The sequence below is a fragment of the Colossoma macropomum genome, unplaced genomic scaffold, assembly GCF_904425465.1.
Source record: "Colossoma macropomum unplaced genomic scaffold, Colossoma_macropomum, whole genome shotgun sequence".
Taxonomy (NCBI): Eukaryota; Metazoa; Chordata; class Actinopteri; order Characiformes; family Serrasalmidae; genus Colossoma; species Colossoma macropomum.
Window position 1 is genome coordinate 44914105 of NW_023494785.1, and position 21047 is coordinate 44935151.

General features: G+C 41.5%; 1 protein-coding gene across 2 annotated transcripts in view; it reads right to left on the reverse strand.

The window, feature by feature from the left end:
- Positions 1 to 2594: 2594 nt before the first annotated feature.
- The window catches only part of ankib1b (ankyrin repeat and IBR domain containing 1b), a 41399-nt gene continuing 22946 nt past the window's right edge, over positions 2595 to 21047 (reverse strand). Inside the window, exons 9-21 of one of the 2 annotated variants that reach the window (XM_036596341.1) lie at positions 20016 to 20182; positions 17641 to 17729; positions 16323 to 16453; positions 15206 to 15340; positions 14989 to 15075; positions 13299 to 13365; positions 13062 to 13207; positions 12185 to 12363; positions 11260 to 11311; positions 9945 to 10019; positions 7905 to 8016; positions 7416 to 7459; positions 2595 to 6853 (exon numbers count right to left, since the gene is read on the reverse strand). In XM_036596341.1, coding sequence (XP_036452234.1) covers positions 6101 to 6853; positions 7416 to 7459; positions 7905 to 8016; positions 9945 to 10019; positions 11260 to 11311; positions 12185 to 12363; positions 13062 to 13207; positions 13299 to 13365; positions 14989 to 15075; positions 15206 to 15340; positions 16323 to 16453; positions 17641 to 17729; positions 20016 to 20182 — 2037 coding nt within the window. In that variant the 3' untranslated portion in view covers positions 2595 to 6100. The remainder of the gene's footprint in view (positions 6854 to 7415; positions 7460 to 7904; positions 8017 to 9944; positions 10020 to 11259; positions 11312 to 12184; positions 12364 to 13061; positions 13208 to 13298; positions 13366 to 14988; positions 15076 to 15205; positions 15341 to 16322; positions 16454 to 17640; positions 17730 to 20015; positions 20183 to 21047) is intronic. The other variant, XM_036596352.1, reaches the window with a different exon arrangement.

The window sequence follows — 21047 nt, forward strand, 5'->3', positions numbered from 1 at the left end:
ATCATACACTCTTGAAAAAGACGGTTCTTTAAGGGTTCTTTATTAAAGAAAACACAGGACCCGTTGCATGTTTACATGGTTCTCTGCATTGTGAAATGGTTCTTCAGACTGATGGAGAACGTGCTGTATATAGTTCTATGTAGCACCAAAAAGCGTTCTTCTATTGTTACACTGTCAACCTTCTAACAATGATAGAACCGTTTTTGGTGCTAGACAGAACCATATACAGCACATTCTCCATCAACTCTGAAGAACCATTTTACCATGCAAAGAACCAAATAAGCATGAAATGGTCTTATATAGAACTCATGGTTCTAAATAGAACCATTTCCTGTACTAAAGAACCCTCTTTTTAAGTATTTTATACATATGCCTTACAGTATTGAAGTGTTTCCGTTATTCTGTCACAACTACTTCAGCTCTGAATGAAGCAACTTTTCTTAACAATGGGAAATTCCACCAAAATATAAAATTTTCTGTATAATTCAATGGTTACCATGTAAACAGTCATTCAGAGTGGTTTGGTGTGAAACACTCTGTTCTACAGAAACTTGCCGAGTCAGAATTGTTCACAGTGGTGGTGATGGAACTCATTTTGCACCATTTCTTCACACCGTCAAGAGCTGGAGTTTTCAAACGGTTAAAACAAAACGTTTAGTTATGTTCCCACTGCAACAATATCGGACATCTTTTGGTTCACATGTTCTTTGAGCAGAAATTTGAAGAAACTGTATTAAAAAATGCAAATACAGCCAAAACGTTTACGATCTCATTTATCATTAAATTCAGTTTCTGGGTCACTGATACTTTGTGAATAGAAGTATGCAAATTAAGGATAACACCCAAAATCAAATACATACTGTTCATAAATGAGAAAGTTATACGGGTTCAGAAAAATAGAAATGTGCAAAGCATGTTCACATTTTTATAGGAGCACATAAAAGCTTTCTTTACTATTAAAGTCCCTGTAACAAGACTCCTGCCCCCCCACCCCTAAATAATTCTGGGAACCGTGAAAAAATGAGAAACTATGTTAAGAACATTCTCTGAGCTCTGAGCTCAAATCTGATCAAAGCATACGGCTAGAAAGTGAGTTAGTCATTAATTTACCCAGAAGTCATTGTTTTAGTCACAAATTCTTAACGAAAGAGTAGAAAATCCATATTTGATTTTGAATAAAAGTATGAAAATGAAACGTAAGCCAACATAACCACTTTTTCCTGTTAGATGTTCATCAGAAGTATAATTACACCAAATTTCACCGCTTTAGACCAATCAGGACTCAGTCTGTAGCATCGTATGATCAGGTTCTGGCTCAATGAAAACAACTATTCAGCTAAATTACATCTGCAATCATTCTCTGATGTCAGAAAGTCAAACTAATGCTGGCGTCTCAACAACTTTATTGAGTTTCAGACTCAGTTCAGTCAAACTTATTGGCCAAACATCAAACATTTGTCTCTGTTTCCATAGAAATCGGGAATGTATCAAGTATAGACTATGAAAGTGCAAATAACATTTCAAGGATTAGTTGCTTAACAATATAAAATCTTTAATGGGTTACAAAGTGTGCTTGCTTCTTCGTTCCGTCATCCGCCTCCGTCTGCCTTCTATACGTGAAGTGATTAAAGCACAATGTACTGTCACATACAGGACTACATCAGTCACTACGGTAACGTTAGCTCCGCCTCCACTTTGGCAACAGACATTACTGATCACCGAAGAAACACTGCAGTCGATTCTATAAAAGAACCAGCAACAAAAACCTTCAAATGGAGTTTGTACACGAATTCCACCCCCAGCTGAGACGCATCCGGTGGTCCACGATGCTCACGTCGTTCCTAAAGGTACAGTGTTGTAGTGTTTCCATTATTCTGTCACTACCAGGACAAGGTTTCACTCCGCTTCTGATCGACGTCACAGCAACTTTTCTTCAGTAGATAATAGAAATGTGTACAATTCTGGGATAGCCTTCAACTTGATTCTGTTTAACAAGGGGAATTCCACCAAAAATTCACAAATTCTAGCATAATAAAGTGGTTAAGATGTAAACAGTGTCATTCACAGAAAATGATCGATACAGAATTGTTCACAGTGGTGGTGATAGGAACCAGACGTCCACCTCTAAAAGCTCCCTCACAGAAAGTTCCTACATGAAATGGTTATGAATTCACTGCCTGATGACTGAGACACTGTTTTATGATAGTTTGGAGAACTTAAACTCCATTCATGGTGGAGGGATACATGCAGGGCGCTGTGAGGCAAAATAGTCCCCAAAGAAAACTTATTATTTCAGATTTTCCACTATTTTCCATCATCAACATTCCATATAAACTCAGAAGACTCGTGTAGGTTCACTGGTGGTTCTGGATAGTAAATAAAATGTCTATATCTGTGTTGTAGTCATGGCGACCCCTGGTTCCGATCAGCACCACTGTAAAGACATCTGAACCATTTCACACCAAACCACTCTGAATCACTGTTTACACCCCACACACTGAATCATGGGGGATTTTTGGAAAGTTTGATGGAATTCCCCTTTAGCCATTCAGGCTCAAAAGAAGTGTCAGTTTAAAGAATTTGGCCATGAGTTGTTTTATTTTTTTTGTTTTTTTTTTGTAATAGAAATACATGCTAATATCAAAAAAAAGAAAAAAGAAACAAAAACAAAAAAACTGTGTTGTTTAAATGGCTATAATTACCTCAGTAGTCACAATTAATTAGTATAAAGCGCGTATTTAAAAGTGGCACTGTAAAAGGACTGTTTGACACATCATGGACAGAAACATTGGCTTTTGTACAATTATCCATTATTTCATAATTATTTTTCTTTTTTATGAAAGACATTCAATTTCAAATAAATAGAAAAATCAATTGTCACAATATATTAATTAGGTCTGGCGTTTACACACTGAAAGAAGCCACACGCTGTACATACGACACCTCCTTAAACGCTCAGCTTACTGTTAAGAGTTAGTACGGAGAAGAAGAGACGCAGAGAGAACCAGCAGTGACCCCACACGAGTGAGAGCGCTTACAAAAAAGGCTCTGGAGACGAACCAGAGACCAGCTAAAGGGAGGCTGAAGAGATACGGATACATATTTTAAAAAAAACACTTCATCAAAAACAGTAAGTCTGGAGGCCGTTAGTTTCACTGCCGTTGGAAATGACAGCGACGCTCGGCGTATCGTACGAGTACGCGAGCGTCATTCGAGAGATGTGGCAATAAATACGAGAGAATTCACAGAAAAGGCACTGTGATGAGTTTGCGTAGAGTTATAACCGTTTATAACACTCACTGCAGAGTCGTTACGCTCCGTCTGATTCACCAGCGCCGGGTTACAGTGATCGGCTTTGACCAAACCAGGAGGACCGCAACTGAACCACGTCACGCTTTCCTTCACCACCACCACCACCACCACCATCATCATCATCATCATCATCATCAGCACCTCAGAATCAGCGAGCTGCTGGAGTTTCAGGCATACTTCTAATCCATACCTGCAGAATCTGTAGCGAACACGACTGATCAGCAGATGATAGTCATGTTATAAGCTGCTAGGGATTGGTAATACAACGATACTCATCATTATCGTGATACATTTCCACAATATGCTTATCTGAGTGGATATCGGCAGTACTTAAAACACTGAACAACATTAAAAACAGTGCTGCGTCCTGTTTAGGTGGGTTTAGTGCAGCGCTGTGCGTGAAATGTTCAATATAAACCACTACGTTCAAAGTTTTCACAGCATTTTTTAAATGTAGCACTGTTTTCAGACGGTAGAAATAAATGACATATCGAGCGTCGTGAAAATGTCGATGGTGTATCACGACGTTATATTTGTCACATCGCCCATAAACTAGATACCATAAATGACTTTGTGAATTGTTTAAACAACCTCAAGTTTTGACGAGGTAAAAATGCAAATGTTAGTAAATAATAAACTTTGTTTTTTTAATTTATATCAATTTCTTTCAAAACAGTTGCTATAAATAGCACAGTGATCAGCAAGATTATGTCATTCCCAGTTTGGCCCAAGCGATACATAAAAATAATTAGCACGATATTTTCTAGTTAAAAATTCGTGATTAGCAATTATATCGCCTCCAACCAACCAACACACGCCGTCAGTTCTATTTTTAGCTTGTGTTTATCTGTTTTAATGAAAATCTTTAATAAACAAAATATTGAATAATATATTGAGTGACCTCTTCTGAAAGCTACTAATCATTTTAATAGCTGTTACTGCAAACACTTGCGTTCAAGCTGCTTCTGGTGTGAATTAATGGTGACTTGTGAGCCAATAGCACCCTCTGCTGGAGAAACTTCAGACTGCTACACGTTCTACATAAGTGATTTCCAAAGCCACGCCCATCTGATTTCCATATTCAAAACCAAGATGTTTTCCATTGTTATAGTGGAGCAGCTCTGGAATTCAACTATAGAAGCCTTAGGAAAGGCATGTAATATTATACTTTAATATTTTATTAACTGAAATACTGGGACGCTTTAACTGTACAGAAAATACTGCTTTTTTCAGACTGTAAATCACACTCTGTGAAACTGGACAGTGGGGAATTTCATCTACTGTAGCCTAATGGCTCTTAAAGGCCCCACAATAACATCATGTTTCAACAGTGTTTGCATATTATTTAATATTAATTAGCTGTTTAACTGTAAATTAGTCCTTTGTAATTCTCTGCCAGTTCTCAATTCTTGACATATTTCTCATATATTATAAAATCATCTACAGCCCCTGGAAATTCTTTATATGTTCCAGCAAACTGATTGAAACTTTTGCTAAATATTATCATCAGATGAGATCTTTCACATTTATTTAATTTAGCATTTTAGTAGCTGATCTTTCTGCATGTATTTAAAACTTATTCATATTATTGTTTTGATCAATTTGGATTTTTACTTGAATTTTCATTCGGTTTCAACTTCAGCTCTTCTGATTTCTGTATTCCTTTTACTTTTTTTTATTTTCTTTTAACTGTAAAAGTTTGAACACTGATATAATTCCATTTTTTTTTGTTTACTTTCTAAGTGAAAGTAAGTTAAGACATCCTCTACAGGCATTTTTCTGCAAATTTTACTGCACAATTTCTATGTATTTGTTGGGAAAAAAATAAAATATAATAAAAAATAGAAAATATATTTTCCTCCCAATATTTCACATTCAGAAAATCAACAGTAAAATGTGCAAAGTGTCATTATTTTCACTTAGAACATCATTAAACCTGGCACACGACTATGTACGTGCAACAAAATTGGTTTAATACTAATTTCGAATGGTAAATCTCAAGAATGCTTACTAATACTTTATTATAAACATTCTGAATCAACACTTTTTCTGTACGTTGGAATTAAGAGTCGGCCGTACGCTACAGACGCAGCAGGTAAGAGATCAGGCTGAGAGACGCCAGCGTACACCTTGAATTTCTCTAATACTACAACCCACTGGGTTTGAAGGAGAGGGTGGTCTTTGTAAAGGGGCTTTAGCCCTCAGCAGCAGGCACAATCAGCACACTGTCCACTGGCTTTGCATCAGCTCTGCATGTGCTAGCCAGTGTTTATGGCACCTACAGTAACAACCGAGGCGAGATTAAGCGGCTCTCGCTGGCCACACGGGACATTCAGACTAGCCTAGCCTAGCCTAGCCTAGCTTAGCCTCGGCTAAACACACTCCTGTTCCATACAGTACGGCTCTTCTGGGACAGAGAACCAGACAGGAGTCGTGCACCGAGGCTAACTGCATTACCATACCTAACTACCCCCCCCCATAGACTACGTACAGCCATCGTTCCTACTGGCCGTTCCGCATTCTTTCTTTTTGGAAACTGTTCAGCTCTCCAGGCCCCGTGAAGAAAACATCACGCGTCCGAAGCAAAAACGACGCAGACCCTGCAACGAGACGACAGACAAGCTTCAATACTTACGAGTTTATTCTTAAAAATACGGTTTCTGCTCATTTCTATTCGTCCGACTGTACAAGTTACGCAATTAATCTCTTTCTGCCTTGGCTTTTCTTCAGCTACTTCGCATCAAAAAGTGGTCTGGCTTCATGGTGGACAAGGAGGAGGCCCTCAATCTCATACAAGATGCACCTGACCCTCCCACTCGGAGGAGCTACTGCTGGGTTGCTCGGGGTCCGAGTCACATTTCGGAGTTTCGGAGTGGCAAGGGTGAGAAGTTTCCTGCTCTTCGCTCGTTTGGGGCACCAGAGGAGGTGCTGATGGTACATCCACGCTCACCAGGTCCAGCTGAGTAGGTCTGACGGGCTCAATGCTGCGAACCTCTCGGTCGCCCTCTGGTGGCCACTGCTGGAACGGGTTTTCCACGGGCTGCTCCGGCGCCTGAGCGCTGAACTCTGAATCCGAAGGAGCAACTGGGGGAACCAAACTGATGTTCTGCGGGTTCATATCATGAAACCAGGCCATGATGTTACCTAACAGGTTGGCGTTGTCAGCAGGATCCATGTCGGCGGTCTCCATTTGTCCAGGCAGAGGTGGGAATGGGCCTCCGACGGGATTGGGATTGCCTAGATTGTTGAAGCGCTGTGGAACGTTCTGGCCGCTCATGTTGCCCAGCTTTTTCAGGCTGTCTCCGACCTCCAGCAGCTCGGAGCTGCTCAGGGCAGCACGTGGAACATCAACCCCATGCAGGAGCGGGTCCAGCCTGGAGGGCAGGGATGTCCCGATTGCTCCCATGGACGCCTCGTGGGCCAGAAGCTCCTGAGTCTCCACCATGCCTCCTCCAGCACCAGCGGCCAGGCCGGACTCCTGCAGGGAGAGCTGGATGGCCAGCAGGATGTTGGGGTCATCTTCATCCAGAGAGCTGTGAGGCTGCAGGACAAACAAAACAAAGGAAGTTACTCTAGCTGTCATATAATTCATAAAATGAAGAAAACAATTAATTAATGGCTGTGATTCGGTCGCAGGAGATCGTGGTTTTACTGACCTCCAGTTATACTTTTGTACAACAGTTTTACAAAGTAAAGAAAAAGCCCTCAACACTGTTTTAGATATAAGGTTTTAACACTGGCATTTTCCTCAGCCAAATAAAGTACTTCCACCAGTTTAGAGTAAAGTGACTACTGTTGTTACTTAGCAACTGAGGTGGTCAGTGGAATAATACAAGTATAGGGAAAAGCTGTGCTGTTCTTAGGAACCAATCTGTTTAGAAAGTGCAGTGTCTCCACTTAAGTCCTCTTTTTTTCACATAATCTGAAAAACACCAGATGCCCTTTACTTTCATTATAAATGGACCATAAGAAATGAACCAAAATGACTTTGAAAGGAATCCTGTTCCATTAACTTCCATTCAAACTGAGACTGTTTTTTTCCTTCTCCTGTAAAGTTGCCACTTTAGAGATCCAACAGCGATGAGATACGAGGCAAAACCTACCATAGGCAGGCCTGGTCTCTGACTGCAACCGATTTGTTCTGAATCTGTGAGAAGAGGGGGAAAAGACAAAAAATGGATAATCATCTTTTCATTACTATTATTCTTACATACAGCTAGAAAACCTTTCCTATTTTACTTTTTAGATCTGGGGCCAAAAGCACAGATTTTAATGATATTTATTTACCTTTTCAGTAGGGATGCGCAATGACATCTAGTCCTTTTACTCAAGTATTATTTTAAAAAGTACCAATACTTTTACTCATGTAGTGTTACCAAGTAGTAATACTTTTATTCATGGAGTATGTTACCATGTACCAATACTTACTCATGTAGTTTGTTACCACATACTAATACTTTTACTCAGTAAGTATTTTTCCTAAATACTAATATTTCGGCTCTTGTAGTATTTTCGCAAGATTCCAGTACTTGAGTAAAGCACTTTTACTCAAGCACAGAAGTATTGTACTTTGTCCATTCCTGCTGCCATACCTAAAGTGCCAGGGTTGTGGTCATCAGAGTCCGGTGTGTTGCTCCTCAGACTGGTCATGTCTCCACGGCGACGCTGCCTGTGTCTGCGGCGGTATTGGAACTCTGCATACTCCTGCAACACAGGAAAACACAGCACACACTAAATCCACTGCAGAAACACATTGGAAGTCCAGTAACAGAAAACTGCCCCCGACCCTGCAGAAGAGTAGCCTCGCAAAAAGATCTGCAGAGGAACCTGACGACTCAACTTCAGCGTAAGGCGGAGCGATATGACAAAAAGCGGTGAAGAACCGTGACTGTTAGAGCTAGGACCATAAATGTCAAAACTCACTGCCTGATGTCTGAGATGTTTTGTGATAGTTTTCAGAAGATTTTCTACTGAAACATACTTTTAAACTCCATTCATGGTGGAGGGATACATGCAGGGCGCTGTGAGGCAAAATAGTCCCCAAAGAAAACTTATTATTTCAGATTTTCCACTATTTTCCATCATCAACATTCCATATAGACTCAGAAGACTCGTGTAGGTTCACTGGTGGTTCTGGATAGTAAATAAAATGTCTATATTTGTGTTGTAGTCATGGCGACCCCTGGTTCCTATCACCACCACTGTAAAGAAACCTTGAGCTAGCAAAGTGTTAGCAAAACAGCCTAGTAAAATGCTGTTAAACGCCTTAAGAGGAAAACTGATGCTGATAAATTGCATTTCAGTGAAAAATAAACAGGAAAATATTAATATAATGCCATCATTCAAAAAAGCTCATGGCTGATATGCAGTAAATCAGTTTCTATCATTACATTACGCTATTGCTGCAGAGCTAATGTAGCCTCTTTAATGCCTTTTGCACAATATATGCTGTTTTGAGGGGAAAAATGACTTCTTCATTTATTATATATGCTAGAATATAATACACACGTGCTCATACAGACTCAACATGAGTGTAAAATAACTGAAAATATGGAGTTGGGGCCACAAAAACTAGCTAATTGATTATCCCTGCTCTACAGCATGCAGTCTTTCTGATATATAATGATCAGGCATAACATTCTGACCACCTCCTTGTTTCTACGCTCATTGTCCATTTTATCAGCTCCACTTACTATATAGGTGCACTTTGTAGTTCTACAGTTACAGACTGTAGTCCATCTGTTTCTCTGATACTTTGTTAGCCCCCTTTTACCCTGTTCTTCAGTGGTCAGGACCCCCATGGACCCTCACAGAGCAGGTACTATTTGGGTGGTGGGTCATTCTCAGCACTGCAGTAACACTGACGTGGTGGTGGTGTGTTAGTGTGTGCTGTGCTGGTCTGAGTGGATCAGACACAGCAGTGCTGCTGGAGTTTTTAAACACCTCAGTGTCGCTGCTGGACTGAGAATAGTCCACCAACCAAAAATATCCAGCCAACAGCGTCCTGTGGGCAGCGTCCTGTGACCACTGATGAAGGACTAGAGGATGACCAACACAAACTGTGCAGCAGCAGATGAGCTATCGTCTCTGACTTTACATCTACAAGGTGGACTGACAAGGTAGGAGTGTCTAATAGAGTGGACAGTGAGTGGACACAGCGTTTAAAAACTCCAGCAGCACTGCTGTGTCTGATCCACTCAGACCAGCACAACACACACTAACACACCACCACCACGTCAGTGTTACTGCAGTGCTGAGAATGATCCACCACCCAAATAGTACCTGCTCTGTGAGGGTCCATGGGGGTCCTGACCACTGAAGAACAGGGTAAAAGGGGGCTAACAAAGTATCAGAGAAACAGATGGACTACAGTCTGTAACTGCAGAACTACAAAGTGCACCTATATAGTAAGTGGAGCTGATAAAATGGACAATGAGTGTAGAAACAAGGAGGTGGTCATAATGTTATGACTGATCGGTGTACGTCAACCGCAGAGTACACAAAAGAATAAAAGCATGCTGTCAAATAAGAAATGAACAATAAAAAAGCAATGGAGCGCAAATGACAGGTGCCAGTCTGCTCGTACTGCCATCGTACTGCCAGATGGAAGAACACGGAGGCTTCAGTAATACCTGCCGCTGGCCTCCTGCATTCTGAATGTAGACTCTCGGATCAATTCCTCCGAGAAGTGCCTGATTCCCCTGCATCTTTAGATTAGAACAGAATCGCAGTGCAGTACCATTCAGCTGAACACCTCAAATTTCACACATGCTGTAGTTCTTAACGCACCATCTGTCAATTTCATTACGTTTTCTTATACAGGCTCCGCCCACAAACACGTTCATTCACAGCTACTGTTGTGAGGTTGGACAAGCTTTACAGAATGATGGTAAAAATCCCATTAAAGAGAGAAACTGAGAACAGACTCAGTTTATATCACAATACCTACATTTAGAGTCAGTTATTCATTCAGCCTAATGAGAAACTGTAGAACAGACTCAGTTTATATCACAATACCTACATTTAGAGTCAGTTATTCATTCAGCCTAATGAGAAACTGTAGAACAGACTCAGTTTATATCACAATACCTACATTTAGAGTCAGTTATTCATTCAGTCTAATGAGAAACTGTAGAACAGACTCAGTTTATATCACAATACCTACATTTAGAGTCAGTTATTCATTCAGCCTAATGAGAAACTGTAGAACAGACTCAGTTTATATCACAATACCTACATTTAGAGTCAGTTATTCATTCAGCCTAATGAGAAACTGTAGAACAGACTCAGTTTATATCACAATACCTACATTTAGAGTCGGTTATTCATTCAGCCTAATGAGAAACTCTAGAACAGACTCAGTTTATATCACAATACCTACATTTAGAGTCAGTTATTCATTCAGCCTAATGAGAAACTCTAGAACAGACTCAGTTTATATCACAATACCTACATTTAGAGTCGGTTATTCATTCAGCCTAATGAGAAACTGTAGAAGAGACTCAGTTTATATCACAATACCTACATTTAGAATGAAATTTGTTTAGAGTTGTTGAGTTTCCAGTTTAAAATTCCACGCTACCAAACTGAACCATGTTGCTGTAGCGAAATAGTTGAAAACGACAATGAAGTAGCCTAATCTTTGGTTAACTAGGTTAACGTTAGCCCAATTATACAACAAAAAACCTCCACCTGATCTGTCCTAACAGTGAACCCTTTCACCCACAACAAATAAACATCATTAGAATTGAATTACTCACTCCAAATGTAGGTGTTGTGATATAAACTGATTCTGTTCGCAGCAGCTATGAAAGCAATGAAAGACCACATTTGTGGGCGGGGCACAAGTATGAGGCTTAGCAGAGTAATTTCCCTTTAAGCATATTACGCTTCAATGTGTAATTACAGCATCTTGAACAGCTTAAAGAGCCAACAGTAGAAAAGTACCTCTGGAGACGCGAAGCCCAAGTACTCCCAGTCCCACGTCCCCCCAGCAAAGCTGTAAACACACACAAGTAAAGATTCATTTCCATCTTAATAACTCAAGATCTAATAAAAGCAAAAAATGTACGGTACATTATACTGAAACCCACATATAGGCCCAGTCCCATTTCTTATTTTACTCCTACCCCTTGTTTTCGAATGTTGCCCCTTAGAACTGAGTCACAGGGTAGTGGTTGAAGTCTTCCCTCTGAAATGGGACCCTCAAATAAAAAGAGCATCACTTCATTAACAGCTACCAGCGCTGCTCTGTAGGCGACCCTGCCAGTCTGCAGTGACAGCAGAGGAGGGTAAAGTTCAGCTCCTCACTGCTGGGCTTTAGTTACATTTAGGGATCATATGCCTTCAAAGAGGGGGGCAGTTATTTATTATCACCCACCCTAATTCTTCAGTGATACGAAGCTGAAGCCAGCTTCTTCTTAAAATTTCCCCTTTCCACATTAAATGGTACAACAGTTCTGATGTCTGAGGTGCCAGAATGATGAGACATCATCACTACTAACAATTTTTATGTTTGTTATGAAGAAAAGGACCATAATACACTAAAACAACATTAAACTACTTTAACTTTTAAATTAAACAAAGGCCCATCTGTACTTCCACACGTGATCACATGCTTTTCCCACATCTGATCATGCATTCTCGTCCATGTATTCCCATGTTTTTTACATGTTTGTGATCACACTTTTGTAAATTTTAATACTTGAGTTACAATCATGAAAATCACTATAAATGCCATCAGTGCTATAATTAATAACAAGTAAAACAGAGAAATCAGTGCTCCGCTTGATGTGCTGATAGTTGCGCTTCATTCTACACACCTCTTTTGCATATACAATGCAGAGCAGATCAGCCTGAGTCATCGTTTTACCTGCGTCGAGGGGCCTCTGGTGAATCGTTGGGTGCCACCCCTCGGGCCACGGAGGCCAGGAATTCCTGCCTCTTCTGCTGCACCAGGCAGGCGGCCCGGATGATCCTATGGCGGGGGGTGCGGAGGTAAGGCCTGTTCACTTTCTGGGCGAGATCCTCCGTCACCATCTCCAGGTCAGTCTGCAAGAACAGGAACCATTTATTTATTCACAAACACTCAAATCATTCTGTAATCACTCTATGATCCACACAGTCACTCTGACAGACTGTAGTACACTACAGGAAGTGTAGGGGGCGATATGGCTTCTACTGTTTCATTTAAAAAGCTCTATAATGTTCATATGATCCACACAGTCACTCTGACAGACTGTAGTACACTACAGGAAGTGTAGGGGGCGATATGGCTTCTACTGTTTCATTTAAAAAGCTCTATAATGTTCATATGATCCACACAGTCACTCTGACAGACTGTAATACACTACAGGAAGCGTAGGGGGCGATATGGCTTCTACTGTTTCATTTAAAAAGCCTCTATAATGTTCATATGATCCACACAGTCACTCTGACAGACTGTAATACACTACAGGAAGTGTAGGGGGCGATATGACTTCAATATGGGTTCCTAAGCTAGGCACCTGGGTGCAGCCTATCACAGTAAAGCAGGCAGGGAGGGGCAGGGCCTATACTATGGACACACCCATGCTCAAATGACTGAGCATCTTTCTTAAGAGTTTATAAATTCCAGCGGTGGCATTTTTGGGGTTTATTTTGTGAGAGGGCACGAGATGAAAGAGTTCTGCTGGAGTACCTTTATCTGAGGCACAAAAAAATTTGGATCAAAAGGTGTGTATCGCTGCAGCTCTACAGACTTTACCAACCTGCATAAGTTCAAAGATTTCTTTCTTTGTGCTTTTGGGCTCCAGAAAGAAACCGTAGGGATAAGAGCACTTGAGGATACGGCGAGTCTTTAGAAGTTCATGCACGGCATCTTCAATGAACGTAGTGTCCGGAGGACCTCCTTCTCCTAAAAGAGACAGAACAAAAAGGTGCATCTCATCAATACGTGTCAGAAATTACTGCTGACGTGATCAGAAAGTTCAGAAATGCTCTCTCACTTCCGCTCAGCACTTTGCTCAGCTGCTCCATCTTGTCTTTGGCTGTTTTAAGGAGACGGTCTTCCAGCTAGATGAGACAGTAAGAACAGAAAGTTAGGTTTAAGGAACGCTCCAAATGTTTTTTCATCAGGGGCCGTATTACAAAATCTTAAGATCTGACCGGGCAGTAAGAGTTTTCACTAATTTATATTACAGAATCAAATCTTAATTTAGGAGTTTTATCTTATCTTATAGCATCTTTTCTCCAGTTAGGAAATCTTAACCTACTCGATCAAATCAACTGTCGTGTCCCAGTTCAGGGGCTGCGTTTGAAGGCTGACTGTGTCACATCAGCGCGACTAGACTGTCCCATTTCGAAGGCTCCTTCATATGCGGCTAAGAAATGTGTCCTTCTTTTCCACAGCAATGAAGGATCCAACAGGTGGATCCTTCACCAGCCAACATATCCTGAGGTTAATTGTGTGTCAGTGAGGATTCGACAAAATGGCGACGTCAGCAGAGGAGCCAATGGCGGCTGAGGAGACACTTTAAATGTAAGTATTGGGTTTAAACTGAGTTGAATAGCGAACGATACAGATGTTAAAAAAGCCAATTTGGTCTGAAGCAAAACTTACGCTAACTTTTCGTTTTGTTTAATGGAGCAAAGAGCCGACAGAGAGTCTTTATAAGACTGCAGGGGATCTCCAGCTCTAATAAATGAAAAAATTAAAGAACTAAAATCAAAGTTTTTGGCTCCGTCTTTAAAGAACTTTAAAAGAACTTGACAGGAGTGGCATTTTGTGATGCAGCAGGAAAGACGGGAACAGCGGTGCTGTGATGCAAACAGGAAATCCGCCATAAAGCAGACCGTCTCATTTCAGTTGAGCCTCCTCGGTTCTGCGCAGCCTTCGAAGGACATGCCTTCATAGACCACGTCCTTTAAAGGATGCAGCCCTGAATTGGGACTCACCTAGTAAGTTACAGCTGCTGTTACTGATGTAAAGAAGGTCACACTAAGCTAAAGTGTGCTAAACTGTAAGTAATGAATGCTGTGAAAGCGCCCCCTGCTGTTCATCAGAGCGTCGCCGCTCCCCAGTTTCAGTCTCCATTTCCCAAAGGCTTTAGCCGAGCGCGCTAACGTTACTCCTCCTAATAAACAGACACACGTTCAGCTCCGTCTCCTCATTATTCACCACCATCACTGTAATATTTCATCATCAAACATTAACACACGAAGGTGATCAGAGGGGCGGTGGAGATCGAGTCTGCAGCGTCTGAGATCTTTAAAACGCAGAGTTAGAAAAGAAAATCATCTCACAGTGAAAGCAGCGTTTTACAGTAGAAATAAATGGAGCTCATTATGCTGGTAGTGAACTATGCTGCTGACTCAGCTGCCTAAAAACCATAGAAACGGACCTTAAACAGAAGTGAGGACCCTGTTGGGGTTCATCCTAAAGTTAGGACAGGATTTAGGAGGTTCAGTCTAGTTAGGATGTTTGTGTGATGCTGTTTTCTTATCTGGAGTTCATGATGAGATTATGAAGGTAGGAACTGTTATTCTGGAATAGATACTGTCCTGAATTCAGTCGTCATGGAGACTAAACAGATCAGAGATCAGAGTTAAGATGTTTCTGTAATACGGCCCCAGGATGAAAAATGCTTTAATACTTACAGTCACAGTGGGGGTGAAAGTGTTAAAGGTGTAACGTACCTCGTAGCTGTGCTCATGGTTCTTGAAGCGTGTGTAGTAGTGCATAAATCGATCAAGTTCCTGGTAGCTCTTGTGCTTCTTCTCAGCCTGGCAGTTTAAATAAAGGCAAAAAAATTATTATAAACGCAAAAAAGGTAACTTAACGTATTAAGAATTTATGTACACAGAGATGAAACAGAGATTCTGTAGAAGGACTCAGTCCTGAATGAAACCATACCTCCACAGTCATCTCCTTAGACTGCTCCTCCACCTGCTGGATGACCTCGTACCGAGTGCAGCGGTAATAACCTCCTGTAGATGAGCTGTGCTTCTTCCACTCCTCCAGACAAATCCAGCAAAAATCATACTTGCACTGCAGACACAAACAAATATGTGCACCATCGAACACGAAGAGAAAGACAAAAAATAAACACATTTAAACCTAAATATATAAATATATTTGCATCAATATAAATATGATTAGACTCAAACACGACCCACAAAGTGTTTTGTATTTCACTGCAATGTACTGGTTTGAGTATGAACCTGTATGTGGTCTTTGTATGTGTTATTCGCAATAAATCATTTTATTATAATTTTAAGGTTGCAAAAGAGAAAGCTAACCACCAAGCAAAAGCTAACCACCACCTCTACATGTAGAGCCCAACTCTCGTGAGGCTAAACTGCCATAGGTTGAATAGGTGGGGCTAAACTGCTATAGGCTGAATGGGCGGGGCTAAACTGCTGTAGGCCGAATAGGCGGGGGCAAACTGCTGTAGGCTGAATGGGCGGGGCTAAAACTGCTGCAGGCCGAATGGCCGGGGCTAAAACTGCTGTAGGCCGAATGGGCGGGGCTAAAAAGCCGTAGGCTGAATGGGCAGGGGCTAAAAACCCGTAGGCTGAATGGGCAGGGCTAAACTGCTATAGGCCGAATGGGTGGGGCTAAACTGCTGTAGGCTGAATGGGAGGGGCTAAACTGCTGTAGGCTGAATGGGAGGGGCTAAACTGCTGTAGGCAGAATAGATGGATACATGTACATGTGTTGGTTTTCATTACACCACAAAAACAATGAATTCAAAATAGGCAGTTTAGTTTCTATTTAGCTTCTATTTTGGACCATTTACATTCTGTCAAACTCTCATTAAACAGAAAGCGAAGGAATTTTGTTTTTCAAATATATGCACCCTTTAAAATGTGAACCAACATAGCTTCTCTGCCTAGAGAGAGAGAGAGAGAGAGAGAGAGAGAGAGAGAGAGAGAGAGAGAGAGAGTGAGAGAGTGAGTGAGAGTGAGAGAGAGACCAAGAGAGAGAGCGAGAGAGAGAGAGAGTGAGAGAGAGAGTGAGAGAGAGACACCTTGGCACACTGCATGTGGTTGCAGCCCTCGTTCTTCTGAATGGGGGACTTGCAGTTGGCGCAGGGTTTGGAGTTTGAGAGTAGCCACAGGCAGTTGGCAGCGTCTTCATACGCCTCACTTACACCTGCCACTGAGGAGCAAAACAACAAATAAACATCAGCTGGTCTCAGCCGTTTACTTCGGGGCACAAGGTCAAACTCAGTCACACGGTCAGTGACACAGATGGGCAATGTGACGATACACTGTCACTATTTCGCCATAACATCACGGGTTTTTCACAAACACTATCACTCCGCTGAGACGCTGTTGCTGAGCAACGACTCTGACAGCTGTAGGAGACGCTCAAGACATTTGAACGTTTTTACTTCTTACTTTGCCACAAACAGAAAATGGACACTTTTAAGATCACATTTGACCGACAGCCGATTTGGTCAGACTCTGAAGATGAGACGACACTAAATTCCCAAACTGTCATCACCACTGAGCAGCTTTTCAGTCGGCGGCTGTGACAGAAGAACAGCTAAGCAACCTGGAATCAGCCAGAAATGAACCCAACACCATTCGCCAAACGTGTAGTCTGATCTTCAGAGTCCGACCAAATCAGACTGAGCCGTAAAACTGCCGCAATATCAAGTTCAGCTCAGTTTTGTCAGTTTTTGCTGGATCAGTATTAGTGTTGTTTTGTTCCAGCCAGTCTGTAAAGCATCTTACAGCCCATTTAGTTTGGCGAATGGTGTTGGATTCATTTCTGGCTGATTCCAGGTTGTTCAGCTGTTCTTCTGTCTCAGCTGCCGACTGAAAAGCTGCTCAGTGGTGATGACAGTTTGGGAATTTAGTGTAAGGAGCTGGAGAACGAACTGCCGGCTGTGCAGCGAGTGGGCGGAGCTCGTTACTCTGACGTAGCAACAAGCTGCTCGTTAAGGAACTATAATTTGGTGAAGGAACTGCGAACATTAAAACATATTAAACGCCGCGTTCACGGCCCAGTTTATTAATTTATTACTTTATTTATTTAACTGTTGTATTAAAGCAGTAGAACACTCGAGGAGTGTGTTATCGGCAATAACATCACGGCTGTGATGATCTACGGCGACCAAATCACAGCCGTGATGTTATTTCACGATAACACACTCCCTCTCGGGTTCTACTGCTTAAATACGGGTTTATTCGATTTCAATAATTCTATTCAATAAGTTTTCTTTCCTTTCTGAATGCCTGAGCGCTCCGATCTGTGATCCAAAATTCCGCTCCTGGTTTCACTTCATTTACCCAGTGCAGCCCTATCTGTGAATGTGTGTGTGATAAAGTCATGCTTACGTTCTTCTGGCTTCATGTCGGTGACTTTCTGCAGCCACATCTTCCACGTCTGGCAGTCGCAGGGTTCGTGAGCCTCGCCCTGACACTCCCTGTAACGTCACACAGAATAAAAACACCGTAACGTGAGAGACAGTTCAGCAAAAAAATCTAATTTCCACACTTTTCTCCTTCATGCCAGATGAGCTCGACCAGCCGAGATGTGTTTGGTGTCTGAAGTTTGCTTTGCTTTTATCACCGGAGCCACGAGGCTAATGTAGCTCACAAGTAATAAAAGCAAACACCCCACCAATTAGCACGGCCTAAATCACCACATACTCTCCTCAATCTGTGTTCAGGAATCTCGAATAGACTTGTTTATGTGGAGAAACTTGATAAGTATGTTAGAGCAGCGGAAAACAGTAGCAGTCGTGTTAAAGGCTGAATTGAGCCTGTATTTTGGTCCATGTTTATAGATAACAAAGTGTCATACGATGTTGCGGTTTGACTGTCCACACAGTTTGAGGCACAAAGCTGTTGGTAGCAGTTACATTATGGCGCCTAAGGCGTTCCACCTTAAATTATGCAGCAGTTATATTCTCTCATGTCAGGTGTTCCACCTTAAATGGTGCAGCAGTTACATTCTGGCACTTAAGCCATTCCACCTTAAAAAGTGCAGCGGTTACATTCTGGCACTTCAGGCGTTCCACCTTAAATGGTGCAGCTTTTACATTACGGCGCCTAAGGCATTCCACCTTAAATTATGCAGCAGTTACATTCTCTCATGTCAGGTGCTCTACCTTAAATGGTGCAGCAAATACTTTTTGTCAGGTCAGGCGTTCCACCTTAAATGGTGCAGCAGGTACATTCTGCCACTACAAGGCTCAAGTTTAAAAGTCGTTCCACCTTAAATAGTGCAGCCAAATGGTGCAGCAGTCCGGTTCAGCACCCGAGGAGCCATTTAACTGCTGCACCGTTTAAGGTGGAATGCCTGATGTGACAGAATGTATCTGCTGCACCATTTAAGATGGAACACTTCAGGCGATTGTCACTTGATTTACCAGGAGTTAGTGCAAATTGCCAGGCTGTGTGGCTAAAGCTATTTTCACTTAGTGTAAACAGACACTGCCTTATTATTATTATTATTATTATTATTATTGTTGTTGTTATTATTATTGCAGCACAGTAAAAATGACTGGTTACTTTAATGGTGTGCTTTTAGTTGGACTTGCAGAAACTGTTATATTCCTTCTACAGTCTTTCGCTCAGAGCTGTGAGTAGTGAATAAACTCACACAGCATATGCAGCGAGAAAACCGAGAGAGGAGTGAAGGCGCTGAGGTACGGGTAATGAGGAGGCCTGGCACAATCAGTACATCATACAGACCTGGAGTAGTGGGGGCAGAATGCCCAGACCTGCAGGGAGGGCACGCTCAGTCCTTTAACACGCCAGAAACCACACAGACGGCACATACATGCTTCTGCCTCATACCACTCTGATATACGGAGGTGATCACGAGCTGGGAGCTTTAAAGAGCTCATGATCTACGTTTTCTTGTGTTTTATTTTATTTACACTTTTCATCTGAAGTGAAAATGAGCTGCTGTTATTATTGTGCAAATAATAAAAACAGAACTGAACGATGTGTAAATAGATAAATCTGTCAACACTGCTTTCTAACTCGGCTTCTCTTGGCCCAGCAAAAACGGCACTGAACGTTTTTTCATATCCAAATTTCTACAAGGCTAAGGTTAAAAAGCTGTTCCACCTTAAATGGTGCAGCATTCTGGCACCAGAATGTAACTGCTTTACCATTTAAGGTGGAACGCCTGAAGTGCCAGAATGTAACTGCTGTACCATTTAAGGTGGAACGCCTGAAGTGCCAGAATGTAACTGATGTACCATTTAAGGTGGAATGCCTGAAATGCCAGAACGTAACTGCTGCACCACTTTTAAGGTCCAGCTGTTACATTATGGCACTTAAGGCTTTCCACCTTAAACGGTGCAGGAATTATATTTTGTCAGGTCAGGCGTTCCACCTTAAAATTTTACAGCAGTTACATTCTGGCACTTCTACAAGGCTAAAGTTTAAAAGGTTTTACGCCTTAAATCGTGCAGCCAAATGGTCCAGGTGCCAGAAAGTAGCTTCTGCACCATTTAAGGTGGAATGTAACTGATGTACCACTTAAGGTGGTACACCATTTAAAGGCAGAATGTCTGAATTGCAAGAATGCAACTGCAGCATAATTTAAGATGAAATGGGAAATCTGAATAAGATCATCGAGGGACTTTCATCATTTTCACACTGAAAGAATTTCAACTGGTACATCGCCGATTCTCTCGGGGAATGAGACGGGGGGTGGGGAGAGGGGAATGTATGTGTTGGTGACCATCACTGACCAGCAGAAGAGATGACCCTTCCCACAGTCCACGGCGGGGGCCTGCAGCAGAGGGAAGCTGAGGGGGTCCGAGGCGCTGGCACCTGGTCCCTGCCCTGCCAACCGCACTGCCCGGTCACAGCCTGCCCGCGGGCACCACCGGATCACCGGGTTATTCTCCACAAACGCCTGAGAGAGAGAGAGATAGAGAGATAGAGAGAGAGAGAGAGAGAGAGAGAGAGAGACAGACAAAGAGAGAGATCTAAAAGTTATTCTAAAATATTTAATATACAGACACATTGTGTTTATTCATGCATATATATATATATATATATATATATATATATATATATATATATATATATACATACATACATACATACATACACATACACATACATACACATACACATACACACACACACACACACACACACACACATGTATGTACACACACACACAGTCAGAGTCAGCACAGCTAGGCTAACTAATCTAGCTTGTGCTAGCTAGAACCAAAAATAATAAAAGGATACTTCTCTGTTCTCAGCGTTCTTAAACTAATTGAAACATCAACCACAGAGGAGGAAAAACCTGGTGAAGAAGCCCACAAGTCTCACCGCCTACCACTGCACCGGTTAGCTCTAGAGTTAGCGCTCACTGTTGTATTTTATATTGTTATTACAGTTGATTTCTTGGTTGATTTATTACTTTTTACTGTCATTTATATTATTTATTTTTATTTTTATTATCATTTTATCATTATAATTATTGTTGTTTTCATACTGTTTGACTTCCTCTTGCTCTCACCCAACTCAGTAGTTCTATTTACTTACTTTTATTACTATTTTTTATTTATTTTTATTACCAATGTGCTTAACAGTTTTAATTGACTGTTCTGGTTTTTCTCATCTGTCTTAACATTTTCTAATTTTTCATTTTATGTACTGTTTTAATACTCATTTTTTGTTGATAATTTATTTTCTGTACTTTTACTATCATAAATGTACATTTACTCTTTTCACGCTGTCCTTTTTTGCATAATGTGCCGCTAAAC